We start from the raw sequence: 26,204 nt of genomic DNA, 5'->3' as shown, positions 1-26,204 counted from the left end.
AAAACTCTCTACAAGTGCTTTCCATAGACTGATCTTTGGTCTTCGAGTTCTCTGATCTCCCACTCTCCAGTCTTCGTTTTTTCTTCATGAAAGTCAAAACCAGGAGAAGATCCCCTATTTGTTTATGTCTCTCTCTTATACTTTATTTCTTTATTTTATGTCTCGTTGTCGAGCTTTACGTCTAATCTCTCTTGTTTTATCTTTGTTTTATGTTCGGTCATGGATTGGCCGGTAACACTTCCCACCTCCATTTCTTCTTTTATACTCATACTCTTGTAGCCTTCAGTTTCCATGAGTTTTTATGTGGGCTTTCTTATACTGATTTCATCCCAACAGTTTATTAAACAAGAAAAAGGAGAATGCGAATGAAAATTGTGGGGGAGCGAATGAGAATGACGTTTTGACTCCAATGGCAGCTGTTAACGTGTCTATGAAGATACATGTGGCTATTAATTAATCCACCAACCAACACCCATTCAAATGGAAATCGTTTCTCCATTGAGACCCAGCATCTCAGTGAAGTGCCTGTTTCTTTCACTCGACTATATATGTATGTATATAATACACACACACACATATATATATATATATATATATATAAGTTTGTATATAATAAAGATTAAACGATTATTTAAAAGCGTGCATAATTATACAAGAAGTTTCAATTTTGAATGTAAAATAAAAAATAAGAATATTTAACGTGTCAATTGATCTCAATGTTATTTCAACAAATATATATATATATATAAATAATTAATTATCACATTCCTTCTCAATATAAATGAACAAATAATTTATAAGAAATTCGTAATTTATTTTGTTTTGAAATCTTATCTCAACAATATTAAAAACTAAAAAAGTTCATTCAATTTATTGTTATTAATTCAAAACCTAGTCTTAACAGTATTTATGATTTAAAGTTTTTGGCTTGTCCACGTTGTTTAACTTAAATATTCGAAATAAAAGGAAAAGGAAATATTCATGAAAGTCATATTATAATATTCAAAACTAATTTAAACGTAGATACAATATATATAATAAATCAAATTAAAAATCTTGAGTTTACATAATGAATCAATTATCATATTTATGGAGGATAAGATCATATATTTTAGATTAAAAAAATTCACTTCTAATTCTCTTTTATTTTTATTTTTACATATATAACTTTAGATTAAGTTAATGAAAAATTGTCCCTGTATACATGGAAATTAGATGGCAGTAGCCTGTTGTTGTGATTGTGTTTTAAATCCCGTTTCAGTGATCATCCCGATTTAAGTACTGAACATAATATTTCGGTACCGTTGTGCTTCGATATACCATTTCGGATTAATTATATATATATATATATATAAATTGATAACTAATATAATAAATACATGTATATATAAGCGTGCATCATATATGTGTGTGTATGTGAAAGAATTGACTATTTATAAAATGAATATATGCTGAAAACATTAAAAAGAGTAGAGATATTAGTCTCCAAAGATACCATTAAAAAAATCACAAATTTAAGTTGAGATGGAAAAACAAAGAAAAATTAAATAAAAGAACCGAAAAATTATTAAAAATAATGATATTTAGAAAAAAAGAAAGTGATGAGATATATCTAAATTTAAAATAAAATTAAAACTATATAAATACCTTTTAGATTTTAAAATATTCTAAATACTATTTAGATTTAAAATTTATAAATATGCCGTTCAAACTTAAAAAAAATTATAGACCTGTTATTAAAACAGTCCGGAATAGAATATGGTCCAGAACGCCAATCAGAATGGTCGAAATTTGACTAGAATGGGCCCAAATTTGGAATGTAATAATATAGCGTACCGAATCCTATATTGGAACAAAAAAATTCCAATTGAAATAGCGGAACATAATTTGAAACTATATTTGTAATACGTGTATAATGAGGCAAATGGTATGAAATTATCAATTATAAGAATTAGGTCTCGTTTGAATTCAAAACTCATATAAACTTATCTCATCTCATTATTATAACTTTTTCAAATTTCCACATAAAATATAATAAACAATTCAATTTTTTCAAATCTCAAAACAACTTTTCTAAATGCCCACGTAAAATATAATAAACAATTCATTTTTTTCAAATCTCAAAATAACTTTTCTAAATGTCTACTCAAAATATAATAAACAATTCAACTTTTATTCTACTAATAAAGGTCCATCAACTATTATAAAGTGTTAATATAGCCTTTTTTTTTTTTTTTGAAAAAAAAAGCCTTAATATAAACTATTTAAAACTATTTCACTATTTTATAATAAGGTAATATTTTTATCGCAATACATTAAAATAAAGTAAAATCTTAAGAAAAGTTTTAAAATTTAACATTTTATTAAGTAACTGCGTAAAAATTATCTAACAATAGGATGTTTATTAGTTTTGAAGAAGTATAGAATCAGCCGGCCCGGCCCAACGATTAGAATACTAGATTCTCCACCCCTTTCCTTATTCTCAATTTTATTTCAATAGAAATGATTTATAAAACAAATTTCGAGCAAGTTTCTATAAAAAAGTAAATCACACATTAAAAAAATATAAAAAAAAAATCATTCTTGATTATTTTTTGATGAACTACTTATACGAACTTGTCTATTTAAAATTTATATTTAACATTAATCTTCCTTTAAAACATGATACAAAAACAAAAAGCTATTATTTATTATTATTATTATTATTACTTTACAATTTCAAAGCCTTGAATTTCGAGATTTCCACGTCATATGGATCTAGGCCAGGGATGGAAGCACACTTTTTTTATTTTTTGGAAACATGGAAACTTTCATTGCATCAAACTATATGGCATTCAGCCATTACAGGGGACTGGATACATGGATTTATATTGTCAATGTTTATTAGTTCTGTACAAAATCAAACAGCTTCTTGAGCCAGTCTGGGTGCCACCTTGTTTGCTCCCCTTTTTACATGTTTCATTTGCCATGTTGTATCAATAAGGGTAGTGTTAACATCATCCACTAGGCAGCTTAACATCCCATTTTGCAAACCAATTTCCTTAAAAAAAAAGAAAAAAAAAACTGCTGAAACCAGTCCTCTAGCTTCTGAGGTTGTGAACAAAAAAGTAAAGACTGCATTAAACTAGCAAGAACTTCCCCTTCATGATCTCTTATCACTACTCCCAACTCTTATCTTATTACCTTCCTCTCTAACAGCAACATCCAAGTTTATTTTAAGCCAATTAGTTGGTGGAGCTTCCCATTTTGTAGTCACCTGTTGGTTTGATGTTGATCTCGGTATGTTATGCTGTTTGTTTGCTTCTTGGAACTCATCATGTGCTTCTGTAGCTCGCTTGAACATGACAAAGGGATGCGAGAAACTTCCTTCAAATATCAGTTTATTTATTCACCCACATTGATCTTGCTATCTCTGCAAATAGACTAATATCCTTTTAGCCTATTCTTTGAAGCAGCTGCATAAATATACATCCAAAATCCTCACCTGTAATGGAAGCTTTTTGAATTTTCCTGCTACTTAACAACCAAACATATTGTGCATATGGACATGTCCATCAAAGATGGTCTGGAGTTTCATTTCATTTTAGACATATTGGACATAAGGGATCTATGGTGATTTTCCTCTTGTATAAGCTCACTTTGGTAGGTAGAGCAGTAGTACATGCACGCCATATGACAACATTTGTGGTCTGCATCTTCCATATCTGTTTCCAAAGCTCACTATGAACCCCATTTGTTGAAGATTCCCCTTTATTGATTTCTTGTTTCTATTTATGTAAATTATATGCACTCTTTACCGAAATGCAGCCATTAGAAGTATCCTTCCAAACCAATTTGTCCTCAGAAGCTGTAGGCGGGGCAAGATTATAAAGATATATTTTTCTCTTAAATATAAGTTTAGATTCTAAGAAAAGTTCTTAGAATTTATAAAATTTTGGGGGGTTGTAGGCTTTTCACCATGATCCACCCAGAGCATGTTACTGCTGGTGCAAGCCCACCTAATACTTCTAAATTTTGTTACTTATCATCCTACACGCCATACATAATATTTATTTTTTATTTAATTTAGTCTTATTCCTACTAAATTAATTAAGTTCTTATACTTACTATCTATATACCACATATTTATTAAGGAAAAAAAAATCGTGTATGGTATGTGGTGTAGAAATGATGAATAGAATTTTTCAATATCTCCGCATTAATCTGCACAATATAAGGCATTGAAACTTCAAATTATGACAGCCTTTCTTGGAAGAGTAATGCTACAAAACTCACATAGACAAACTCCTTATAAAAAAGTGGATCACACTAATAAAAAATATTTTTTTTTTACATTTTTTCTTAGGTAGGATCTTTTTTTTTTACGAGAATTTAGACTTGCTTATTTGAAGCCTATACAAATCATTTATCTTCTTGAAAATACCGTCATATATTAATACAGTTTCTTAAAAAATATTTTTGCTAGTCAAATTTTAGTGCGCGGTACAATACTTATTTTAAAATTCATAAAGAAAATTTGAAAATAATATTGTTTCTTAATTCTTATTATTACAAGACTTACTTCAATAAATACATAGAACGTGTATCGTGTGGATTCTCCATTTTAAATTTGCTTTTTCTTCTCCATTTGTAGTTGTAAAAATTAACGGAACATTTAAAAATATGTTTTGAAAGGTAGTATAACAGAAAACTCAATAATTATTAAAGAAGTGTTACAACATAAAAATAAATTTATAAATTAATATATTTTATTTGATACATTATATTTATTTTATAATATAAATACATTTAAATTAACTAAACAAAAGAAGCATTTCTCTAGTTGAGTAAAACTATAGAGCAGCCACTATAGCAGTGCACACAATGCACACTTTACGTAGCTTTTTTTTTTTATTTTTTTTTATTTTTAAACAAAACGTGTGTTTTGTTTTGGCCGGTTGAATTTTCTTCCCCCATTCGAATTTGCCCTCGCGAAAAACCTCCTCCCTCACTTACGTTGCATCACCTTCCTCTGCCCAGTGCCATCGGCGACGCCGTTGGTACTGGTGGAGTCAGCCACATCGCGTAATCCTCCCTCACCAAGCCAGCAGCGTCATATCGGATACAAAACGTGCGTTTGACCTCTATCGGCCACCCAGCAGCGCCACCGTCCATCTCACCAGCTCCCCCTCACACCGACAATCCTCCAGCAACCTTCGAGCCTCCACGGTTGCCCCTTCTCCTCTCCTGAAATGGATCTCACACACGGATATAGCCACCATACTGCCGTATTATGCTAGCCCACCCACCACTACCGAACCCCATGACCTCCTAGTAAACCTCATCGTCGAACCCAAGTCACGACAACTCCCTCCTCCCTCACCATCGCAGCTCACAATTCGAAATGGGTCTTTCCCTCTCTCGCCACCATGCTGCCACCGTACGCTAGCCCAACTACTACCACCGAGCCCCACAACCTCCCAACAACCCTCACCGTCGAAACCAACTCACGGCAACCCCCTCCTCTCTCTCCATCGCAGCTCACATTTCGAAATGAGTCTCCCCCTCTCTCGCTACCATGTCGTCGTCGTACGCTAGCTCAGTCACCACCACTTAGCCGCACAACCTCCTAACAATCCCACTATCGAACTCAAGTCACAGCAACTCTCTCCCCCCTCTCCACCCCAGCTCAACCCCGATGTTAGAGATTTCGATTTTCGAATTCTACCCCCGGGAGACGCTTCGGGGGGAAGAGGGTGAGAGATAAATTGGTCAATTTACTTGGGCTTAACCACGTCTTGTGTAAATGGTTGCTGCTCCCCAGATATTTTCTTCTCTAGTTTCTAGATCTCAATGGAAACTTTATTTTAAAAAATCCATCGCCATCACCGAGCCACACACGTTACATCTCTTTTTCTTCTTTGCTTTAATCTAGAGAGAGAAAAATGGAGTATCTTTCTGCATCGTTTCTGCTTCCTCTTGTAATCCTGTGCGTCTCTCTTGCTCTCATCTTCCGCAATTACAGGTACAGATCAATTTCTCCGAAGCTTCCACTCGGTAGAAAAGGATGGCCTATCATAGGTGAAACTTTGGAGTATGCCATGGCCAGCAAAAGTGGCAACCCAGACAAGTTCACAACCGACAGAATGAGCAAATACTCGCCGGACGTGTTCCGAACCTCCTTGCTTGGGGAGAACTTTGCTGTGTTCTGCGGCCCTTCTGGGAACAAGTTCTTGTTTTCAAGTGAGAACAAGTATGTTAGCGCATGGTGGCCACGGTCTGTGCGGGAGACTCTGCATTTTCCTTCTGACTATTCTAGAAAAGGAGAGAGGCTGGACTTTCTCAATGAATTTCTCAAACCAGAAGCTCTACAAGATTACATACCCATAATGGATTCCATGGCAAAAGAACATTTGCATTCAGATTGGTCTCCTTACAAAGAAGTGAAGGTTTTCCCACTATCAAAGAAGCACACCTTTGGATTGGCTTGCCGGCTGTTTCTTAATATCGAAGATCCGGAGCATGTAACCAGATTAGAGAATCCCTTCAATCTTCTTACGGAAGGCATAATTTCCCTTCCTTTAAATCTTCCAGGTACAGCTTTTAATCGTGCAGTTAAAGCCGGAGAAGTCATCCACGAGGAGGTTTTAGCCATCATTAGACAGAGAAAAATGGAGCTCTTGGAGAATAAAGGTTCGGCACAAGTAGACCTGTTGAGTCGCATGCTCTTAGTAACAGATGAGAATGGCGGAGGAATCGAGGAGGAGAAGGAGACCGCTGCTAGGATTACAGGTTTATTCATTGCCAGCCGCGATACAACAAGTGCAGCAATTACGTTCGTCCTGAATTATCTTGCAGAGTTTCCCCATGTCTACGACGAGATCTTAAAAGGTATATATGTAGGCATTCATCATGATATATCCAGTGCATAAAGGCACCTAACTTCAATTATCATAGGACACTACCAGACTAACTTCAAATATGCATATGCATCGACTCTTTTAACAAAATAGTCGTACTGACACTATATATGCGGCCACTCTTGCAAAATAGAACATAAATATATATATATGTATATACATAAGGTAATTTAATCTGATGAAATGCTTTGCTTGGCTAATAGAACAAATGCAGATAGCGAAGTCCAAGGGCTCAGATGAATTGCTTAATTGGGATGACATTCGGAAGATGAAGTATTCTTGGAATGTGGTGCGTGAAACAATGAGGTTAACACCACCTTGTCAAGGAGCATACAGAGAGGTCACAACTGACTTCACTTATGCTGGTTTTACTATTCCCAAGGGATGGAAGGTATAATGTAATAATTAATTCAATTGTTCTTAAAATCCTGATAAACTTAGGAATTTAACCTTTTTTTTTTTATCTTCCATGCAGACATTCTCAACTGTGAATTCAACCCACAAAAATCCCAAATATTTTCCTGATCCTGAAAAGTTTGATCCTTGGAGATTTGAAGGAAAGGGACCTGAGCCATATACTTATTTGCCATTTGGAGGAGGACCTCGGATGTGTTCGGGAAAGGAATATGCACGATTGCAAATTCTCACTTTCATTCATAATGCGGTCATCAAATTTAAATTCAAGAAAGTAAATCCAAGTGAAAAAATAAGTTACGGTTTGACACCCATTCCAGAGAATGGTCTTCCGCTTCTCCTGGACCCTCCTGAAAACTAGAATCAAATTTCATTCATCATCAGCTTGAGTAATTCTATATATATATATATGTATATGTATATGAACTGATCAAGGAGTGTTTAGATTTCTAAATCCTCCCAAGTTTACGTTGTCTTCTAATTAATGTTGGATTATGTTCTTTTATATGACACGTACACAACTTCATATTGATTTGTAAGACATTTTCTATGCATGCCACGACAACTTTGTGAAGTGCATGCTGTCATCTCCGGCCACCTTATTATTGCATCGTTATTTACGGTGAAGTTGAACACACGTACAGACAAACCTACGCCTTCTGCAGATGCCTCCCTCGAGACCATAAAACCTACGCTTTTGCAATTTTTTTTTAATTTTTTTATTCACATTTTTTACTATATTTAAATATTTTTAAAAAATACATAAATACATTTAAAATCACATTCTTAATTATTAAGTAAATAGAACCTACTAGAAATACGCGCGGTGTCTCTGATTTGAGCTGCGCACATATTTTTTAACATTTATGTCCAAAGCTGCCCATTATTCCATAGTTTCTGTACCAAAGCAGAAATTTTCGGTGGAAGATTCTTACTTTAAATATATTCAACACCAAAAATGAGAATGTTGGGTTCTAAGAATGTTCCACCCTGACTGAGCAGTGGATTTACCACTCTTTTTATGCTTTCAATATCTATCATCATCACCACTTCTTAACTTTATTGGAAAACTAAGAACATGATGCATCAATACAATGATTTTGAAGAATTTCAAGCTTATCTCTCTACCAATCAGCTGCAGAACATAAATTATTTAATCTCAAATTTGATGAAGTGTAGTTGTGGCTACGAGGCTATAGAGTCTGATTTATATGTTTTTAATAATTGTGATCTTGCTATATCTATATAGCATCATTTCTCAAAGATTTGTGGCATCTTATATCTTTTAGTTTTGGGGTAAAGAGATAAATTGTTAATTTAGGTTGCGTTTGGATGTTGAAGTGAGTTGAATTGAGATGATAAAATATTATTAGAATATTATTTTTTAATATTATTATTATTTTAAGATTTGTAAAAGTTGAATTGTTTATTATATTTTATATTAGAATTTGAAAAAGTTATAATGATGAATTGAGATGAATTGATGATCCAAATGAAGCCTTAGTGGTTGGGTTTTTATGGGACAAATCAGATTCATATAATTGCTTAATTAGTTCTCTGTCTAATACTTTGGAAATTGTGGGTAGCAAGAAACTTAGCCAAATATGAAGGTATAATCAAATCTACTTCTTGCATTTTTTGAAAAATTGTGAAATGATTGTATGAATTAAATCTGATGATTAAACCATCAAAGGGTATAAAAAGGTTGAGATGCTGTTTCTATTTCTTGAGAATTCCATTGCTAATCGAGAGGTTTGTATTCGCAACTCATCTTAACTCATTTCAACTCATCTCAACTCATCTCACTACTATTCATTAGTATTCATCAATTTTAACTCACAAATCTCACTACTATTCATAACTCATCTCAACTCATCTCAACTCATCTTCGAATCCAAACAACACAAACCGAAAAAGTCTAGTTTAATTCGTTGGTTGAATCCCTCTACTGGTAGAATGAAACTTAATATCGACGGGACCTCAAAAGGCAATCCTAAGCTTGTTGGTTGTGGTGATATTATTCGAGATCACTATGGGCAGTTTATACATAGATTCTCCATTCATTTGGGGTGGGTACAAATGTATTTGTAGAGACTTTTGGCTAGTCTTTCTTTGTGTTACCAACTTGGTTTTTATGATGTTATTGTTGAGTTTGATGCATTGCTAGTCGTTAATTGGTACATAAATAGGAAAAAGCCCCTGCAGGTATGTGAATATTTGGGAGGATACACTTGACTTTAACAAGTTTATAAGTTTTGACGTGCAGCATATATACAGAGAAGGTAATGGTGTGATAGACAGATTAGCTAATCTTGAAGCTTCATGTATTACTTTGTCTTTCTCTTCTATTTTACAATTATCTAGAAATTTGTATGAAATTTTTGTTATTGATAAATCTAGTTTACCAAATTTTAGATGGAAATAGTCCATTTAAATATTTGTTTTATTTCTGTTATAGATATTTTGGAACAATTAATGTAAGTAGTAGCTTTTTTCTTTTCTTAGAATGAAAGGTTTTTACAAGAGCTTTGATTTTGGGATTTATGTAATCTCCAAAACTCTTATACTAATTGCAAAAGGTATTTCTCTTAACAAGGAATTTATATAATAAAATTAGGGGTACTGTCACTCTTCTAAAAAAAAAAAAAAAAACTACAAAAACAATTCTAACGCCTTTAGAGTAAATCATTACCGTCAAGGTAATCAGTTCCACATATGTTGAATGATCAACAATATTATTGTGGTTTCTCCCCGATCGAGACTCACCTATTAAAACAGTAGTATAATCCTACTTACTCAAAATCAAAATGTTCGATCATCAACACTTGAATAAAAATTAGTCATATTAATTGTGATATATAGCAATATTCCACTTTCTTCTCTACTTCTACAAAAGATTTTTATAAAAACAATCTTATAAAATTCAAACTGACGTTAAATTCATTCCATTATCCCATCTTGACATATGAGATAATTATAAGTTTAATTTTATAGAATTTTTTTGATAGCTAAGGCATTTTGAGAGGCTCTTTTGGAGAGAGCAGAGCGAGGGAGGCGTGGAAACAAGAAAGCCATTGTTAGCGAGGTCTTGACTTGAAATCCGAGGTGAAGCCCGACTCAACACTGTTAGGCTCAGCCCAATATGAATAGCCATTAATCAGATGAAACGGGAAGCTGAAGCTCATAAATGGGAACATTCCAGAGGAGACGAGACTAGACAAGAAATCCACAAAATACCCAAGGGCCGTAACCTTCGTTACGTTACGTGGAACAGACTCCCGTCTATTTCATTGTTCGAAATTTCCACTTCATTCTTGTCTTAATAATTCCAATATAGTGAGTGATCGCCAACTTCTTACTTGATGGCTACCGGTGCGGAGGTGACGGACACCGATAGGGCGGTCTCCGGTATAGCTTTGTTCTTTCCGGCCAACGACCATTCGACACCTTCTTCCACCTCCACTCCTTCCAAGGTTCCCCGTCGCCTCAGACGCCTTCTTCTCCAACCCAAAAGCCCTTCCACTGCTGCAGATACCGAATCCAAGCTCGGAGGAGCCAATCTCTGCCGAAAGGTCTCTCTCTCTCTTTAGTCTCTTTTCTAAAATTCTTTCAATTGTTATCTTAGGTCGAATTATTCTTCGTTTTTGTTTGTTTGGTTAGAAGCATCAGGAAAGAAAAGTAATTGAATTTTAATCTCCGGCACTTCTTTTCTTTCTTGGTTAATATTTGAGTTAAGCTGAAATAAAATTTATGAACGTTGGTTGTTCAGCAATTATCTGAGTTGTCGAGTAAGGCACGACCGAAATCAAGGAGTCCGCCACTGCCTTCTCCTTCTCGTTTTCAAGAGGCGAATCTCGGTCAGCAGCTCGAAGCCAAACTTAATGCTGCTGAGCAGAAGAGGTAACATGTTTCTCTAAGAATGTTATTGTGGGAAAAAAAATACTCCGGTCGCAGAGTCGGAGGGAACTATATGATCTTTTGAGGATTTGGTCTTCTATTCTACATTGGATTGCTCTATATTATACATCCCATCTTCAATTTCTCTTTTGCTGTCATACCTACTCCTCCCAAACAGTTTGTTTTGATTGTAAACCTTAGTTGTAGCTCCATAAGAATTGTTGTTCTTTTGGAAGCAGAGGGACCGGTTATTTATTAAGGTATCGGCTTTTCTTGTATTGTCTTATTTCAGCTATATTTCTGCGACCTCTTTAAATCAAATCAGCTAATAACAATTGTACATTCTTCCTAACTAATCATACCATCCTAAAAGATAAATTTGCCTTCTGTTATCTTTTGATCTAGCTTTCAGCAAATACATCACCTTGTGGTCCCTAGAGCACCACGAGTATACATTGAGCCAATTTTCCAACATATGAAGACAGGATCTTATACGTAGTTACTTCATGTCATTATCATTTCAAGTAATGATTGAAACAGGCTCCTGAGAGGATTGGAGAAAAGAGGATCCATTTTATTGACTCTCCTGGTTACATAATGAACGATAACAGAGGGCAAAATATTATAAACACCACTTTTTCAGAACTTAAGAAAATGATTCGATTTCACAATGATCATCCAGACTAAGTCAAACCCCCATAAACCTCGGTAATTTTCCCACAACCCAAGTCTTGATCTTCACCATTAATTTTAATGTGGATATCTTCTCTGATCATAGTGACTCTGGCTTTCCATTTGAAAAGGATGGATCTTATTTCAGAATGTATCAATCTATGCATTGATCATATAATTGGAAGAAAAGTTTCCCTTGCTTTGGCACCATAACAAAATTATGCTTCACCAGAAAAATGTCATGCACCAATGTGAACTGTTGTATGTGTAACATCAGCTTATTTCTCGCACACTGATACCGACAGGTTAAGCATTCTTGCAAATGCACAGATGCGCTTAGCTAGGATGGACAAGCTGAGGCAAGCAGCTAAAACTGGTGTGGAGATGCGCTTTGAGAAGGAACGCGATGAACTTGGTACTAAAGTGGAATCACGTGTTCAGCAAGCAGAGGCAAATCGAATGGTTCTCCTTAAAGCTTCTTGTCAACGGAGGGTAGCTAAGAGAGAGCGATCAGCTCAATTCCTAATGCAGAAAATGATGCAGGATAGAAAGTATAAGGAGTTTTTGCATGATGCAATTCTTAAAAAGCGTGCAGCTGCTGAAAAAAAACGGCTGGGATTGTTGGAAGCTGAAAAGAGGAGGGTTCATGCTAGGGTATTGAAAGTTCGGCAAGTAGCGAAGTCCATCTATATGCAAAGGGAGTTTGAGAGAATGAGAAAGAAAGACCAATTAGAAGATCGGCTCCAAAGGGTGAGTTTGTCTTTGAAGTAAATTTCATCTAAAGTACATGCATTATTTGCTTGGGTTAATAAGTCATATTGGTTCTTTGTCAAAATTATTTGATACTGACTAGGCTAAGAAGCAAAGGGCAGAATATTTGAGGCACAGAAGAAGTTCACACAGTTCTGGTGATGTCATTTCAAAAATGATGAATGAGCAGCAGGGGGATTACCTTTCAAGAAAGTTGGCAAGGTGCTATTTTGCTCTTTTTTTTCTTATCGCTTGCGGTAACCTCTTGACAGTTAGCTTTGGTTGCCATACAGTTAATATGTGCTCTTATAGTTGTGTTTCCAACATATAACTCAATATTTAGTAATTCAAGTTTTAGTAATCATTAGCATTAGACTTCTTCCCCCTCTTTCTTAACAAGTGAGATTAGTTATTTTTATTGAATCTTTACTTTGGTCTATTGGACCCTCTCAAGGGTAACATTTGAGTGTTACCGTTGATTATGTTGAGAAAGATACGCCTGCTGGTAATGAATCTGTGCAGCCCTAAATATGAACATGCTTGAATAAAATCCACTTCTTGAATGTTGCTCCTTGGATGGCTCTTTCACTGTCCAGTTATTTCTTAAAAATCTAAATGTTATTGTTGCAGTTTTCTTATTAATGTCAAATGTTTTTATTTATTGTTGTGGGTATTGTCGTCTTTGTGATTTTTCCCTGTTCCCCATTTCCCTCATTCTTTAAATCATTTGTAATATGTGGTAAATGTTCTGTTTTGCATCTTCAGGTGCTGGAGGCGGTTTGTAACATTGAGGAAAACTACTGCTGCTTTGGCAAAAGCTTTTATGACCTTAGAGATTAGTGAAAAGTCTGTCAAGTCAATGCCATTCGAGCAGCTTGCTCTTCAAATTGAGTCGGCTACGACTATCCGAACTTTGAAAGTTTTACTTGACCGTTTAGAGAGTCGCTACAAGATCTCACAGGCAGCTGGTGGTAATCTATCTAGTCTGAGGAACATTGATCACCTTCTTAAGCGTGTTGCATCTCCAATTGTAAAGGGGAATGCCAGTATCAAGAGGAAGGGGACTAAGAGTTCTGATTCTAATAAAGAAGCTGTTCTAAGTCCAGTTAAGTTATCAAGGTACCCAGTGAGGGTTGTGCTCTGTGCTTATATGATCTTAGGTTACCCAGAGATTGTTTTTAGTGGGAAGAGTGAGCACGAGGTTGCTCTTGCTGACTCTGCTTGTAAGTTCATTAGTGATTTCGAGCTTTTGATCAAGATCATGCTAGAGGGTGACATGCAAAATGCTAATGACAAGACAGCATCTACAATTCCTAGTCGAATAACTGTCAGATCCCAGCTGGATGCTTTTGATAAAGCATGGTCTTCTTACCTTTATCACTTTGTATTATGGAAAGTTAAGGATGCCAAGTCACTAGAAGAGGATCTGGTGAGAACTGCTTGCCAAGTGGAGCTCTCTATGATGCAAACTTGCAATTTGACTTCAGAAGGAAATAATGGTGGTCTTACTCATTATATTGTGGCTATCCAAAAACAGGTCCTTATCACGCACTTCACTTGGTTGTTATCAGCAGTCTCTTATTAATAATTGACTAACTCTTAGCTCATATGATTATATGCTATCATCATGTTGATACCAGGTTACAGAAGAGCAGAAACTACTAAGAACAAAGGTGCAGCATCTGAGTGGGAATTCTGGGCTTGAACGTTTGAAGTGTGCTCTCTCTGACACGCGTTCCAGATTTTTAGAAGCGAATGATTCTGGGAGTTCATCAGCATTCCCAGTTCCACGTCTTTCATCTTCGTGTTTGCCTGGATCACCTGAGGACTCTTTTGCTTCTGTCACTGGTGAAATGATTAATCTGGCTGAAGGCCGTGAAAGCTTTGATCCCATAGTTCAATCCTTGTCTGAGAGAGATGATCCTTCCTCGGTTGAAGCAGTTGAATCCTCTACCCCTTTCAAAGATTCTGCTTATGGTGACCTGAACTCTGATGCAATGTTAATTGGCGAGAATGAGCTACTTGTCAATGAAATTGTGCATGAGCATCGTCATGGTTTTGCTGATAGCTTCATCAGTAGTGATCCGGATAAAAGTAGTCTTAATGTTAGTGCATTGATCTAATTTCTGTTCCTTTTTCAAGTTTCTCATCACTTAATGGAGATCAAATCCTCACAATGGCTTCCTTAACATCACTATTGTGCAGGAAAAAGTGAGAGAGACGATGGAGGCGGCTTTTTGGGATGGTATTATGGAATCCATGAATAAAGAGGAGCCTGACTTCAGCTGGGTTCTTAAACTTATGAATGAAGTCAGGGATGAATTGTGCGAGATGTCTCCTCAAAGCTGGAAAGAAGAAATTGTTGAAACTATCAATATTGACACTCTCTCAAATGTAGCTTAGTCTTACTGCATATGCCGTTAATTGCCATTACGTCCAATATTATTGTGTATATTCATAATACCACCTCAATAGCCTTCATTCTTATAAATTTTTTTCCTGGTAGGTGTTGAAGTCTGGCATGATAGAAATCGAAAATTTTCAGAGGATCCTAGAGTTTTCATTAGTCACTTTGCAGAAACTTTCGGCCCCAGCTAATGACGATGAGATGAAGCAAACTCACCATAAGTTGCTGAAAGAACTAGGAGAGATTTCTCAAGTTGGAGAAAAGCCAAATGTTTCATTTGCCATCTTAATGATTAGGGGTCTGCGCTTTGTTCTACAGCAAATACAGGTACTGGTTTCAAGACTAGTGTTATGCTTCTTTACTACCCGAATAACAGTAGGCTGGAAATTTGCTTTCAATATCGTAACTGGTTCTGTGAACCTTTAATTCTTCCCTTAGTGTATAAGCGGGCTATCTTATGCATAAAATCATTGAGGAATATATGATGAGTGCTAAATTTTGCTTCTTAGAACGGTTGGCAAATACTTGATGATCCTCCATTTGATGAGATAGAGATAAGGTCTGCTTCATCCAGGCCAATGGTTGGGGTCAATGCAATCTATCTAACTACAGTTATCAACAGGAAAAACAATACTTGTCGAGGGGAGGATGCTTTATGTTAACTAATGGTGTACTTTATATTTATTCTACTTATATGTCCATGTCATCATTGGATTCCCATGAAGGGAAGACAATCCCAATGCACCGTTTATGAACAGAGTTCTGTTCATTATACTGCAATTGGTGGTTAAGTGGTTGGAGAAACTATAAGGACATCTTTATGTGGGGGTCTTGGCAGAGAGTCTAAATACAATATAGTAAAACATAAGTGTGATACCCCATATGATATAAATAAGGGTAGGTGGTGTATGGGATCCCACATTACTTGTGAAGGAGAAGTTCTTGCTCTTTATAAGGTTCCAATGGGGTTATAATTGTATCATTGACTAGTCCTTTTAGAGTATAGGCCATGTGGTTTGGGTCTTCCATTGGAGTGTTACAAATAGTATCAGAGCCTATCCCAATCAGAAATGTGGAACTTGAGCCATGCCACCTACAATGGACAGGCTCGACGAGGACGTCGGGAATTTAAGGGGGGTAGATTGTGATACCCCATATGATATGGATAAGAGTAGGTGGTGTATGGGATCCCACATTGCTTGGGAAGGAGAAGTTCTTACTCTTTATAAGGTTTCAATGGGGCTCTAATTATATCATTGACTAGTCCTCTTGGAGTATAGACCATATGATTTGGGCCTTCCATTTGGGCGTTACAAGAAGTTAGTTGCTCCCCAGATTAGGTGCTAGGATTTAGAAGATAGGATAATTCAAGGAACTTTTAGGTCAATTGTTGTGGAGGTGTGCAGTGGATATAATTAGTGTCTGGCAGAGACTGTTGGAAAGAAAAGATGGTGAGGTGGTGGGCTGTTGCATGATAAACCAGTAAGGAGACAACAAGTTCATTTGTCGATTTTTTTTGTGCTCTTGGATAAGTGATGGAAGTCTTCATTTGAGGTATGATGCCTATTGCTGGTAATTGCATTGAGCTTCCCGAGGGGCTCAATCAGGGACTAAATGGGATGGGAGACAGAGGTTGGAAGCTTCACAACATTGGCTTTATTAGGAATAGTGCCCAGGCAGGCTTTCAGCTACTAGGGTTTTCACCCCAAACTAATTAAAGATTTGTTTTCATGATGTCATCACTGTCTTTGAAAACCGTTCTTATTTCTTGTCTATGAAAATTGTAGTACTATTTCAGATCCATACTTTCCTCAGGGTAATTGTAGAGGTCTGAATTTGAAAGGGGAAAATCTCAATATAATGAGCAGCTTGGTCAGCAACTACAGGGTTAAAGATGCTTGTGAATTTTAGAAGGAGGTAAATATTATTGAATCAAGAATCTAGATGTAGTGTTTAATATGTGGGATGTGATCTATTTTCCCTTTCTTTCAATTGTCTTTAATGAGAACAGATGTCACAATATTAAAAAAGAGTCGGGGTATGATAAAAGATGCATAGACATCTAAGGGGTGTTTCCCCAGTTGACAACAAAGGCAAGTATGACCAGGTACTATAACTGCAAGAAATAATCTATATTGATTCCTCCATTTTTCTGTTCGGTTAATGGTCAACTAGAATTGGTCAGGTACTATAACTGCAAGTTCCTTTTTCCTAACAGTTGAGTGGCATCCACATAGCGCAGCTAGGTAGTGCCTTTGTGATGGGTACAAAATTTCACTGGTTCCGATCATATAGGTCCTAGCAATTACTTGTTCTCTCGGCAAAAGTGAGGATCCAACCACGGCCCTTTTCAAGAATGAAAGAGCTGGGCCAACAAGCTGTTCGAAGCCTCTCGATGACTCTTTTGTAGTTTGAGTGCTAGATTGACCGGTGACAGTTGTTTTTAACTTAGAATTTGTTTTTATTTTTGGCCCATAATTATGGACCCCTTGATCTCCAGTCCACAAAATATATGATGATAAGCTTTTCATTTTACAGGAGGTGTACTTCTAACCCTGTATCAATTTAATTGGATGCAGGCTCTTAAGAGAGATATTAGCAAAGCACGCATAAGAATTGTTGAACCACTTATTAAGGGGCCGGCTGGTTTGGAGTACTTGAAAAAGGCTTTTTCCAACCGATATGGATCTCCTGCTGATGCTGCTACTTCTTTACCCTTGACTAGGCAGTGGCTGTCATCAGTGCGAGTGGTTGTAGAGCAAGAGTGGGATGAATACAGAGAATTTCTATCCGCCCTGAAAAGCGATGCAAAATTGTCACAGGGATTTTTCCCTACTACCCTTAGAACTGGAGGCAGCATTCGCATGTCATCAAAAATGGGCTCTCCAACCTTTTCTCCAACAGGTTTGATTGGAAATTTATCAGTGGTTCACGTCTCATTTGAGATTGGTTGAATTGTACTGATTTCTTCAATTTGATTTATGGAATTCTATCGTGTACAGGTAAAGAACAACCAGAATGCGAGGGGAAAAGGGTTGATCTAACTATTAGGCTTGGTTTGTTAAAGCTAGTAAGTGCGATAGGGGGGCTGACCCTGAATACGCTGCCTGAAACTCTTAAGCTTAATCTATCTAGGCTAAGGGCTGTTCAATCTCAACTTCAGAAGATCATTGTCATGTCTACAAGGTAATATATGGAATTCATGTTGTCTCATCTCATTTTGTTGTTTGAATCTGTAATTTAGTGTCACTTATTCCACAGCATGTTGATTCTCCGTCAAACACTTGTGAGTGAGAACTTAGTGACAAGTCCTTCAGACGTGGATAGTATATTAACCACACGTGTCAAGCAGCTCTCCGATCTGTTGGATAGTGTTGAAGATGTGGGTGTACCAGAAATTGTTGAAACAATCAGTAGATTCTCTGAAGGTGATGATCATGTTTTAGATGCTGCAAAACTCCAAGTGAGGAAACAGGTTATGGAAAATATGTTGGCAAAAAGCTTGCAAGCTGTTGACCCCATATATGTCCGGGTGTCCCATAATGTTTATCTGGCTGTGAGGGGTCCGTGCTTGGAGGAAATGGGCTGAAGGGAAGACAATTGGTGGAGACAGCTCTGCGACGTCTGGGAGCAGCTCTTCTTACAGATAAGATAATGGAGGTAGCTGAAGTGCTGATTGTGGTGGCAGTTGTGTCAGCAAATGTTCATGGGGCGTGGTATGAAGAAGCGCTCAATAGTTTGTAAACTGTTCATGTGTTAAGAAGCATAGATGTAATGAATTTTTTATTCCTTGCATCATGTCAAAAAATAACGAGAATGTATGCAAATAATCATCTTGTTATGCATCAGTTGTCTTTAACATGATGTAACAGGCGTGTAATATGTGGTGAACGGTATCTTCGTATCGTAGATTGAGGTGTAAATGGCTTGCTTGTGAATCAAATGAAGGGTATTTGCTGTTTTTTTTTTTTTTTTGGTACTTTTCTGCTTATGTCTGAGTCAAAACAAACGATTGATGAAACAGTCATCGAACTTTCTGGTACTTGAGCTACTTGGATAATCCGATACATAATGTTTGATGTTAGATGTTGGATTGCTTCGTGGTATTGTTACCATTGAGTAGCATCTTCTCCGTTTGCTGTGTAATATACAGCAAAATGATAACGACATTGTTAGATAGACAACAATTATTTTTCCTCCATATACAGAAAGAAAATCCACGTCTGCTTACATAAACACTGTTAAGTCGGGGCGGGGAGGGAGGAGGAGCTTTGCCATTGCAGTGCAACCAACTGTCGTACAGAGAGGAACCAAGGACAAAAAAAAAAAAAACTGTTTTATCTTGTAGAAAGAACATGTGTATCCGAGGAGAATGCATACAATTTTTTCTTTTCCTTTATTGTGGCTCCCACTTCTCTGCGATTTTATGTCGTAACTGGAGGAGAGCTCATGAACCTCCATGACGGAAATAAAGTATCGACCGGTAAATGGCAGCAACATGGAGGAAGCAGATGAGCACTATAAGGAGATCATCCAATAGGCCAACTATTCCCAATATTCCTGCAATATACCGGACATGTTATATTATCTTAGATACCAAAACATGTCCCACCACAAGAATTCAACAAATTAAATGTACAGGCAGCAAGATACCTTCTGGAATAATGTCAATGGGGCTGACTATGTAGATGACACTTAGAATCATCTGTACAAAAGAAACAGAATAAGAACATGTCCTCGAAATACCACTAAACCTATTCATATAGTTTTTTTAGGCATACAAAAAGGGATATTTGTCCAGACATCCATCCAGCATGACATAGGTAACCTCCTAAAACATTATACAGGTATGGGTCTTAAGCAATGCGATATTTCTCAACAAGTACATATAAGTACTTGGTACCCAAATCATTGACGTTCCATATCAGTTTTGCCAGTATGAATCATGAAAACAATTGAATAGTTTATAAATGACAGCATAAAATAATATCTATAACTTCCAAGATCCGGATTAATGCCATGAAATAAAAAATGCCACCTTAGGTATAGTAACAAACCACGCAATTAAGGCTGAAAAGTTATATGCCTTTATTATTTTATCAAAAAACATTGGTATCCCAGATGGACATAAATGTGACGATGATGGCACAAGTAAGCATGGATCCACAGAAATGAAAGATGCTACCACCCTTGCATGCATATCTGTATTGTTCACTTAACTGCTATGTAGACACGGGCTCTAATAACAAGAGGAAGGGATCTTTGAGGATCCATCAGTTCTCGTAACAACCTTCGAAGGAGAAATGGAAGATCCTGCATTCTCTGTCCCAAGAAAAGCATCTTTCAGATGTCAATTCAAAGTGAACAACTCTGCAGGGTCCCTAGATATGAATACAACTGTAAATAGAAATGTTTTTAGAGAAATGTTGCTGACCTATTTAAAAGATGTCAATTTACCTGAAAAAGGCCATTGGCATGCCCTCCAAAAAGGCGATTGTATGTTTGAACCTTTCCAAGAATCTCAGCAACATCGGGATCATGTCGCTGACTTAATGAAGCCTCTCCAGGAACCAACAATGTAATTTGACGACGACATAAGGGACATTTACACGGCTGGAGTGCTGATCCATGATGCCAAACAAGCATTATACAATCCCCTGTGCACAGAGGGGTAACAAATTACCTACCTGATTATAATAATTTTTGAAAAAGCATTGCTATCCAAATACAATCCCAACCTTATATGGCCATTCCAGTAAAATAGTTATCGTATTACATATTTCATACGATAAAACATACATCTTTACAACGATAAATCTAAGGCTAAATAATACAAGATAAATGCAATGATGTGCTAACAGAATGCAGCTATCTGATAAAAGTTCACTCACCATACCTAACTTATGTTTGATATATTAGATAGAAAAGGCTAGGTTTTCACAGGTCGAGGGTAACGCTGAGAGTTCAATCATTTCAGGCGAGTAACGATCAACTGAATGTGGGGCAAATGGAAAATTATTACTCAGTTCATTCAGAATATGAAATTGGTATGGAATCAAGGAATGCGTATGTGTGTATATATATATATATATATATATATATACACACACACAAAGAAAAAAAAAAAATCAATTTCTGAGATTTCCTTGGACATCAAATAAGAAGAAGAAGAGTAATAAAAAGGCACCGCAAAACCAGTGAGAACAATTGGCTTGACAAGGGATCTTGAAGTTGCTATGGCACACCGAGCAGAAATCGTTTGCTGGAGGACCGTCCATCTTTCTGTCTGTGTCTGGAGTGGCGTCAGGTTGAAGCTAGGCCCTCTCTCTAGCAATTGGGCCACCGAGGTAACTCTGTCTATTTCCCAAATATTTAATATAAAGATAAATAAAATTATTTTGCTGATTTTATAAATAAATAAAAATGCATTAAATTAAATAGCACAAGGGATAACATGCTGAATATCTGTCGCCTGTCGTTACGTTTCATTTCATAGAACAATGAAATCAAAATACAATGAAATATTTTAATTTAATTAGGCTTTTCGTTCCAAAAATAAAAACTGAGAGTTTTTAATGGGTCAATCCAAAGTAAACATTATAAAAGTGAGAGTCACGGGTATGGAGAACCAACTGGGTTCCGGCCCGAACTGAATGACGGGTACGGGTACAAATTGCCGCGCCCTTCCTGAAAAATGTCCGTAGTCTGAACTCTGAACTCTTATGACTTCCGGAAACCCTGAAAGACGAAAAGAGAAGTAAGTAAACAGAAGAGACCGTAGATAAAGGGATACGCGTCTGCTGTAATCAGAAATCGAACGAGAACTGCAAAATCCTAATGAAAATGGTTTGGTAATTGGCCTCTCACATTTCTTTCTTTCTTTACTGATTCAATGGATTTTGAAGAATTTCCTTCTTCATATTTTGTTTCTTATTATTTTTTGTTCCTATTTAGTGGAATGCGATCCACTTATTTTTTAAAATTTTCTAAATCGCAGCTTTCTAACGACTACATTTTCTGAGAAACAAGAAAAAACCAGTTTTTATTCTCATTCTGAAAACATATTTTTGGTTAAACGTTTTTGCTAAACATAACCAGAAATTTCGGTCTTTTTTCCCCTTCGTGAACATTCAGTTTTTTGTTTTTTGTTTTACTCGAAGCTAATTATTTTATATAGGATCTATGGCGGAAATTATGGCAATTTAGCCCCGAATAATTACAACTCTCATCTAATTACAAGCTTTGATAGTTGGGTTCTCTCTCTGTCTCTCTCACTCACACACACACATATCGATCAGTTTGGTTAATTGACACGTCCATCTCATTGTTTCTTTTGTCTCTTTAAGAGTTATTTTATTCAAAGTGTGTTCCACTGAGTTGGATCTGAAGTTGTTTGATTTATGCATATTATGGGTTGCAGTTTCTAGTCTTGGGAGGGACATGACCCATGTCTGCTGTCTCACACTCTCCAGGGCTTTGTAAGTAATACTCCCCTTACTTCTGCCTTCACTTCTTTCTTTTCCCGATTTGATTTTGTGTGTGAAGTTTGTTGGCTATGGTGGAAAACCTGTGGGTAGCCCAAGCGGTAAGGGCGAACTTGTGTGCATGTGCCTCTTGTCACAGGTTCGATTCCCCCTGGAATTAAATTGCGATTTAAGTGGGAGGCCATGGCGGTAGGTTGCTGTGCTAGTCTCCCCGGGGGTTTAGGTTCCATGGTTGAGTCCTAAGGGCTCTGTCGTGGGGTGGTTCCCCCGTCATCAAAGAAAGAAAAATGTGAATTCTCATTTTGGTTGCCAAGAAAGTAGAGGAAAGAGGACTTAATAAAGTAGAGGAAAAGAGGAGAAAATGCAATTTTGAATTTTGGGCTCACATTTTTTTTCAACGAAAAACCCCATGTGCTTAATAAGTGTAGTAGTCTCGGGTTGAATGGGCATTGGGATTTTGTCAAATCTGCACTAAAGAAAAAACTTAAAATTTGACTTCATAATTTACTGTACTACTATATTTCTATCATTTAAAGCCTTTTTTATTGATAGGTTTTTTTATTCTCTAGGTATGTTGGAGGATCAGCATTAGGAAATTTATTGAAATCTCGATTAAACTTTCCTCAAAAGTATCCAAACAGGCAGATTCGAATGGCAACGACCCACAATTCAATCGTTACTAGTGGCAGCAGTGAGTCAAGAGGTGCCTTGATTGTTCTAGAAGGCTTAGATCGTAGTGGGAAGACTTCACAGTCTAGTAGCCTACTCAAATACTTAGAAAGACTGGGGCATTCGGCTGAATTATGGCGATTTCCAGACAGAAGCACGAATGTTGGGCAAATGATATCATCATATCTTTCCAACAAATCACAATTGGATGATCACACAATCCATCTTCTCTTCAGTGCAAATCGTTGGGAGAGGAGGTTTGTTTTCTCGTTCTTGTGCAGCTTGCTGTGTTCTGGTTTGTGGGTTTTTTTATATAAGCTGAACTCTTTGTTTGTTCTAAGAGTAGTTCCTTGTTTGCTCTTTTTCTTATGCATATCCAAAAAGAAAGAAGGAAAACAAAAAATCCAGCATTTGATAATAAAATATTCGGTGCAAGCATTAGATGCTCAATCCTGTTACAGTCCTTAAGGTTCTACTCTGTTTTAATTTCTTTGCTATTAATCATTGGTGGGTGGCATGCACTTGGTCTATAGGCTGCCTGAAATTCGGCATTTAAGTACTATATATGTTCCACTTTAAGCTGGGAAGTATGTGGGAGATAGTTTTCTTTAGTTGTGTATGGTGTCTTAGTTCATAGCAAGATCATGATCATGTGGCTTGAGCCATTGTATGCAATGTGGAAATGTTGGAGGTATCAGGGAGCTTGTTGTTACAGAAGCTCTTGGAACTGGAAAATTAACTTAAATTATGCTAATGATGTGGATGAATTTCATTGTACCTTTTAGAAAGAAAAACAACTTGGTTTTATTTTTCCTTCTGAAAAGTTTTTTCGTGGGAAGAATTGTGACTATGTACACGAGCATAATTTTTACAGTGGTTGGACTTGTACTCAGTTATGCGTAATGCATACACAGATCATTAATGGAAACTAAACTGAAGACTGGAACCACCCTCATTGTTGACCGTTATTCTTATTCTGGAGTGGCTTTCTCGTCCGCCAAAGGACTTGGTGTTGAATGGTGTAAGGTGCAAACATGGTTCAACCTGTTCTTAGATGAAGTAAATGTTTTAGAGTTTCTTTTTCGAAATGAGGTCTTCTTTTGCAGGCACCAGAGATTGGGTTGCTGGCTCCAGATCTTGTACTGTATCTTGACATACAGCCAGAAGTAAGTTGTTATCATTATGTTGATTTACATAACAATGACTTCATCCCCATTATCAAGATCTGTTTCTTCCAGTTCTACAGGTAGCTTACTTTCTTCAAATGTTGTTTGAGGCATGAAACTGTCCTGCCTGAGAGCTAGTTAACTTTGCTCTGAAAGATTTCAGTGTTCACTTTTGCCTAACCTGTGTTTTGAGACACGCATACCCTTGTCATCTGACTTGGATGTTTCTGTAAAATTGGATGACTTTCCATTGGCCCTCTGCGATATTTTGTAAAGACTGGTTTTGCATTTGTATGATGTTCTAGGTGTTGAAAATCAATGTAATGATAGGTTTATATTGAAATGCTGATGTACCTTTCGCAGTTGCAGAAATAAAATGGTACTTCTGTTAATGGTCATAGAAATCATATAAGAAAAATCGTATTAGAGTATAATACTGGTGGAAGATGAACCCGATACACACACAGACATGCTTTTGTGCCCATCACATATCTATAAAAGCTATATCCATAAATCCATACCCTTCTATGGTGCATGCACGCATACAAACACATATGCATTCATACATGCAGACTTGCATACTTCTTGGAATGAGAAGTCTTTTCAAAATTTCAGCAAGCTGCAGGAAGAGGAGGATATGGAAGTGAGAGATATGAGCAGCTCGAGTTTCAGAGGAAAGTTGCCCAATGCTATCAGGACCTTTATGATGCTTCGTGGAAGGTAATATAATGTTTCGACCAGTTATACTCTGTGATTGAGAAGTTGCATGTTCTGGCTCATGGTTGTGATGGACTCAGGTTATAACTTATAATACTGTGTGATTGAGAAGTTGCACATTATCAACTGTTGTTTTAGTTTTGCAGTATAGTTTCATATTAACCCACTTGTACACGATGATGATAACACAGCTAATCTAGAGTTTTGTTATTGATTGATTTTCAGTTTGCAATCTTTTTCCTTTCTTCAATCTATATTTTAAAAATTATAATATTTTGGTTTAGATGGTAGTCTCTCTTGCTCTCTTTAGTCTTGTTGTTCATTAATTCCCCTCAATTTTAATTTTGGGTTTTTGTTCTTTTATGTAGCATTTTATTGATAATGCAACCCATCAGAGGGTGGCCTAGTGGTCAATGGATAGGATTGGGTGAGCCCAGTGGTCAAAGGGTAGCCTAGTGATTCCATACTAGGAGATTCCTCAAATTACCTGATTCATGGTCCTTGCAGATAAGGTCGGATATTCGGGGTTTACTTCCTATGGGTGAGTTCGAAGGGATCTGCCTTAGTGAGGTCTCACATCAAGAGAGAGTTACAGCTTAGAGCTTTTTTTTTTATTAGTGGGAAGCTATAGCTTAGATAACAAAAGCAAATATTCCATTTTGAAGTTTTGTTGCTTGTTGGTTTCTATCCATATTGCGGGATTTTTTTTTTTTTTTTTTTGGGAATTGAAGATCCGGCGTTAGACCTCCTATACTCAACTGCTCAATCTGTCCGACCCTGGCCTAGTTGGCCTTCTGTTTAGTGAAAGTTTGTTTTTGGATTTTGATTTTACCCTTTCCCCTCGAACCCCATATATATGGATTGCTTCAAGTGTTAAACCTGTATTTGTGAATTGACTGCAGATAATTGATGCTTGCCAACCTATGGAAGATATCGAGAAACAGCTGCAAAATATTGTATTGGATTGCGTCACCACATGCCAGAAAGACAAACCCCTTTCCAACCTCTGGTCAATTTAATTCTCCACCCCCTCTCCGCCCCTCTTTTTGTATGTTATTGTGGGTTTTTGAACATCGTCCGGTTTAAAATTCTGGTGCAATTATCTCCTATATTTGAAAAAAAGAAGAAG

General features: G+C 36.6%; 4 protein-coding genes across 8 annotated transcripts; 3 read left to right on the top strand and 1 right to left on the bottom strand.

Moving 5' to 3' along the window:
• Nucleotides 1-5,873: 5,873 nt before the first annotated feature.
• On the top strand, nt 5,874-21,136 carry LOC121263802 (beta-amyrin 6-beta-monooxygenase-like). Of its 2 annotated transcripts, XR_005940348.1 has the most exons (4): nt 5,874-6,870; nt 7,103-7,290; nt 7,375-7,729; nt 21,107-21,136. XR_005940348.1 is itself a non-coding variant. In XM_041166879.1 (3 exons), exons 1-3 carry the CDS (start codon nt 5,925-5,927, stop codon nt 7,672-7,674), a joined length of 1,434 nt encoding a protein of 477 aa, XP_041022813.1. In that variant the 5' UTR covers nt 5,874-5,924; the 3' UTR covers nt 7,675-7,839. The 2 variants fall into 2 exon arrangements, 1 of the variants encoding a protein (XP_041022813.1); XM_041166879.1 differs by lacking the exon at nt 21,107-21,136 and having other exon boundaries at nt 7,375-7,839.
• Nucleotides 10,333-18,982, top strand: LOC121263801. The gene is given in 12 exon segments (XM_041166878.1): nt 10,333-10,885; nt 11,083-11,213; nt 12,188-12,632; nt 12,736-12,854; nt 13,398-14,169; nt 14,273-14,737; nt 14,838-15,026; nt 15,139-15,366; nt 17,619-17,943; nt 18,042-18,225; nt 18,301-18,599; nt 18,602-18,982. Coding segments are annotated over 12 exon segments (3,549 nt in total). The 5' UTR covers nt 10,333-10,675; the 3' UTR covers nt 18,784-18,982.
• Nucleotides 19,212-21,383, bottom strand: LOC121263803 (E3 ubiquitin-protein ligase RNF170-like). 3 transcript variants are annotated; one of them, XM_041166882.1, is made up of 6 exons: nt 21,227-21,356; nt 20,931-21,031; nt 20,497-20,696; nt 20,260-20,361; nt 19,693-19,744; nt 19,212-19,599 (listed from the first exon to the last, which is right to left on the bottom strand). In XM_041166882.1, the coding sequence occupies exons 3-6, from the start codon at nt 20,683-20,685 to the stop codon at nt 19,487-19,489; spliced, it is 456 nt and encodes a 151-aa protein (XP_041022816.1). In that variant the 5' UTR covers nt 20,686-20,696; nt 20,931-21,031; nt 21,227-21,356; the 3' UTR covers nt 19,212-19,486. The 3 variants fall into 3 exon arrangements, with proteins under 3 accessions (XP_041022816.1, XP_041022815.1, XP_041022814.1); XM_041166881.1 differs by having other exon boundaries at nt 20,936-21,031; XM_041166880.1 differs by lacking the exon at nt 20,931-21,031 and having other exon boundaries at nt 21,227-21,383.
• A 294-nt stretch (nt 21,384-21,677) lies between these two features.
• On the top strand, nt 21,678-26,188 carry LOC121263788 (thymidylate kinase-like). Of its 2 annotated transcripts, XM_041166863.1 has the most exons (8): nt 21,678-21,890; nt 22,217-22,287; nt 22,460-22,517; nt 23,093-23,449; nt 24,107-24,218; nt 24,299-24,358; nt 24,974-25,078; nt 25,978-26,188. In XM_041166863.1, the coding sequence occupies exons 1-8, from the start codon at nt 21,877-21,879 to the stop codon at nt 26,092-26,094; spliced, it is 894 nt and encodes a 297-aa protein (XP_041022797.1). In that variant the 5' UTR covers nt 21,678-21,876; the 3' UTR covers nt 26,095-26,188. The 2 variants fall into 2 exon arrangements, with proteins under 2 accessions (XP_041022797.1, XP_041022798.1); XM_041166864.1 differs by lacking the exon at nt 22,217-22,287 and having other exon boundaries at nt 21,680-21,890.
• Nucleotides 26,189-26,204: the final 16 nt, after the last annotated feature.

The sequence above is a fragment of the Juglans microcarpa x Juglans regia genome, chromosome 4S (assembly GCF_004785595.1).
Source record: "Juglans microcarpa x Juglans regia isolate MS1-56 chromosome 4S, Jm3101_v1.0, whole genome shotgun sequence".
NCBI classification, from domain to species: Eukaryota; Viridiplantae; Streptophyta; class Magnoliopsida; order Fagales; family Juglandaceae; genus Juglans; species Juglans microcarpa x Juglans regia.
The sequence above is the reverse complement of the archived record's forward strand: the minus strand, read 5'-3'. Positions and strand labels throughout refer to the sequence as shown.

What these genes read in the sequence shown, in the direction of transcription:
- LOC121263802 (XM_041166879.1), top strand. Translation starts at nt 5,925, where the DNA reads ATGGAGTATCTTTCTGCATCGTTTCTGCTTCCTCTTGTAATCCTGTGC. An exon ending in CTACGACGAGATCTTAAAAG is followed by an intron (nt 6,871 to 7,102) that starts GTATATATGTAG and finishes CTTGGCTAATAG; the next exon opens with AACAAATGCAGATAGCGAAG. An exon ending in CTATTCCCAAGGGATGGAAG is followed by an intron (nt 7,291 to 7,374) that starts GTATAATGTAAT and finishes TCTTCCATGCAG; the next exon opens with ACATTCTCAACTGTGAATTC.
- LOC121263803 (XM_041166880.1), bottom strand. Translation starts at nt 21,317, where the DNA reads ATGGACGGTCCTCCAGCAAACGATTTCTGCTCGGTGTGCCATAGCAAC. An exon ending in GAGCCCGTGTCTACATAGCA is followed by an intron (nt 19,745 to 20,259) that starts GTTAAGTGAACA and finishes TCTTTTGTACAG; the next exon opens with ATGATTCTAAGTGTCATCTA. An exon ending in CATTGACATTATTCCAGAAG is followed by an intron (nt 19,600 to 19,692) that starts GTATCTTGCTGC and finishes GGTATATTGCAG; the next exon opens with GAATATTGGGAATAGTTGGC.
- LOC121263788 (XM_041166863.1), top strand. An exon ending in TCTAATTACAAGCTTTGATA is followed by an intron (nt 22,288 to 22,459) that starts GTTGGGTTCTCT and finishes TATGGGTTGCAG; the next exon opens with TTTCTAGTCTTGGGAGGGAC. An exon ending in GCAAATCGTTGGGAGAGGAG is followed by an intron (nt 23,450 to 24,106) that starts GTTTGTTTTCTC and finishes ATGCATACACAG; the next exon opens with ATCATTAATGGAAACTAAAC.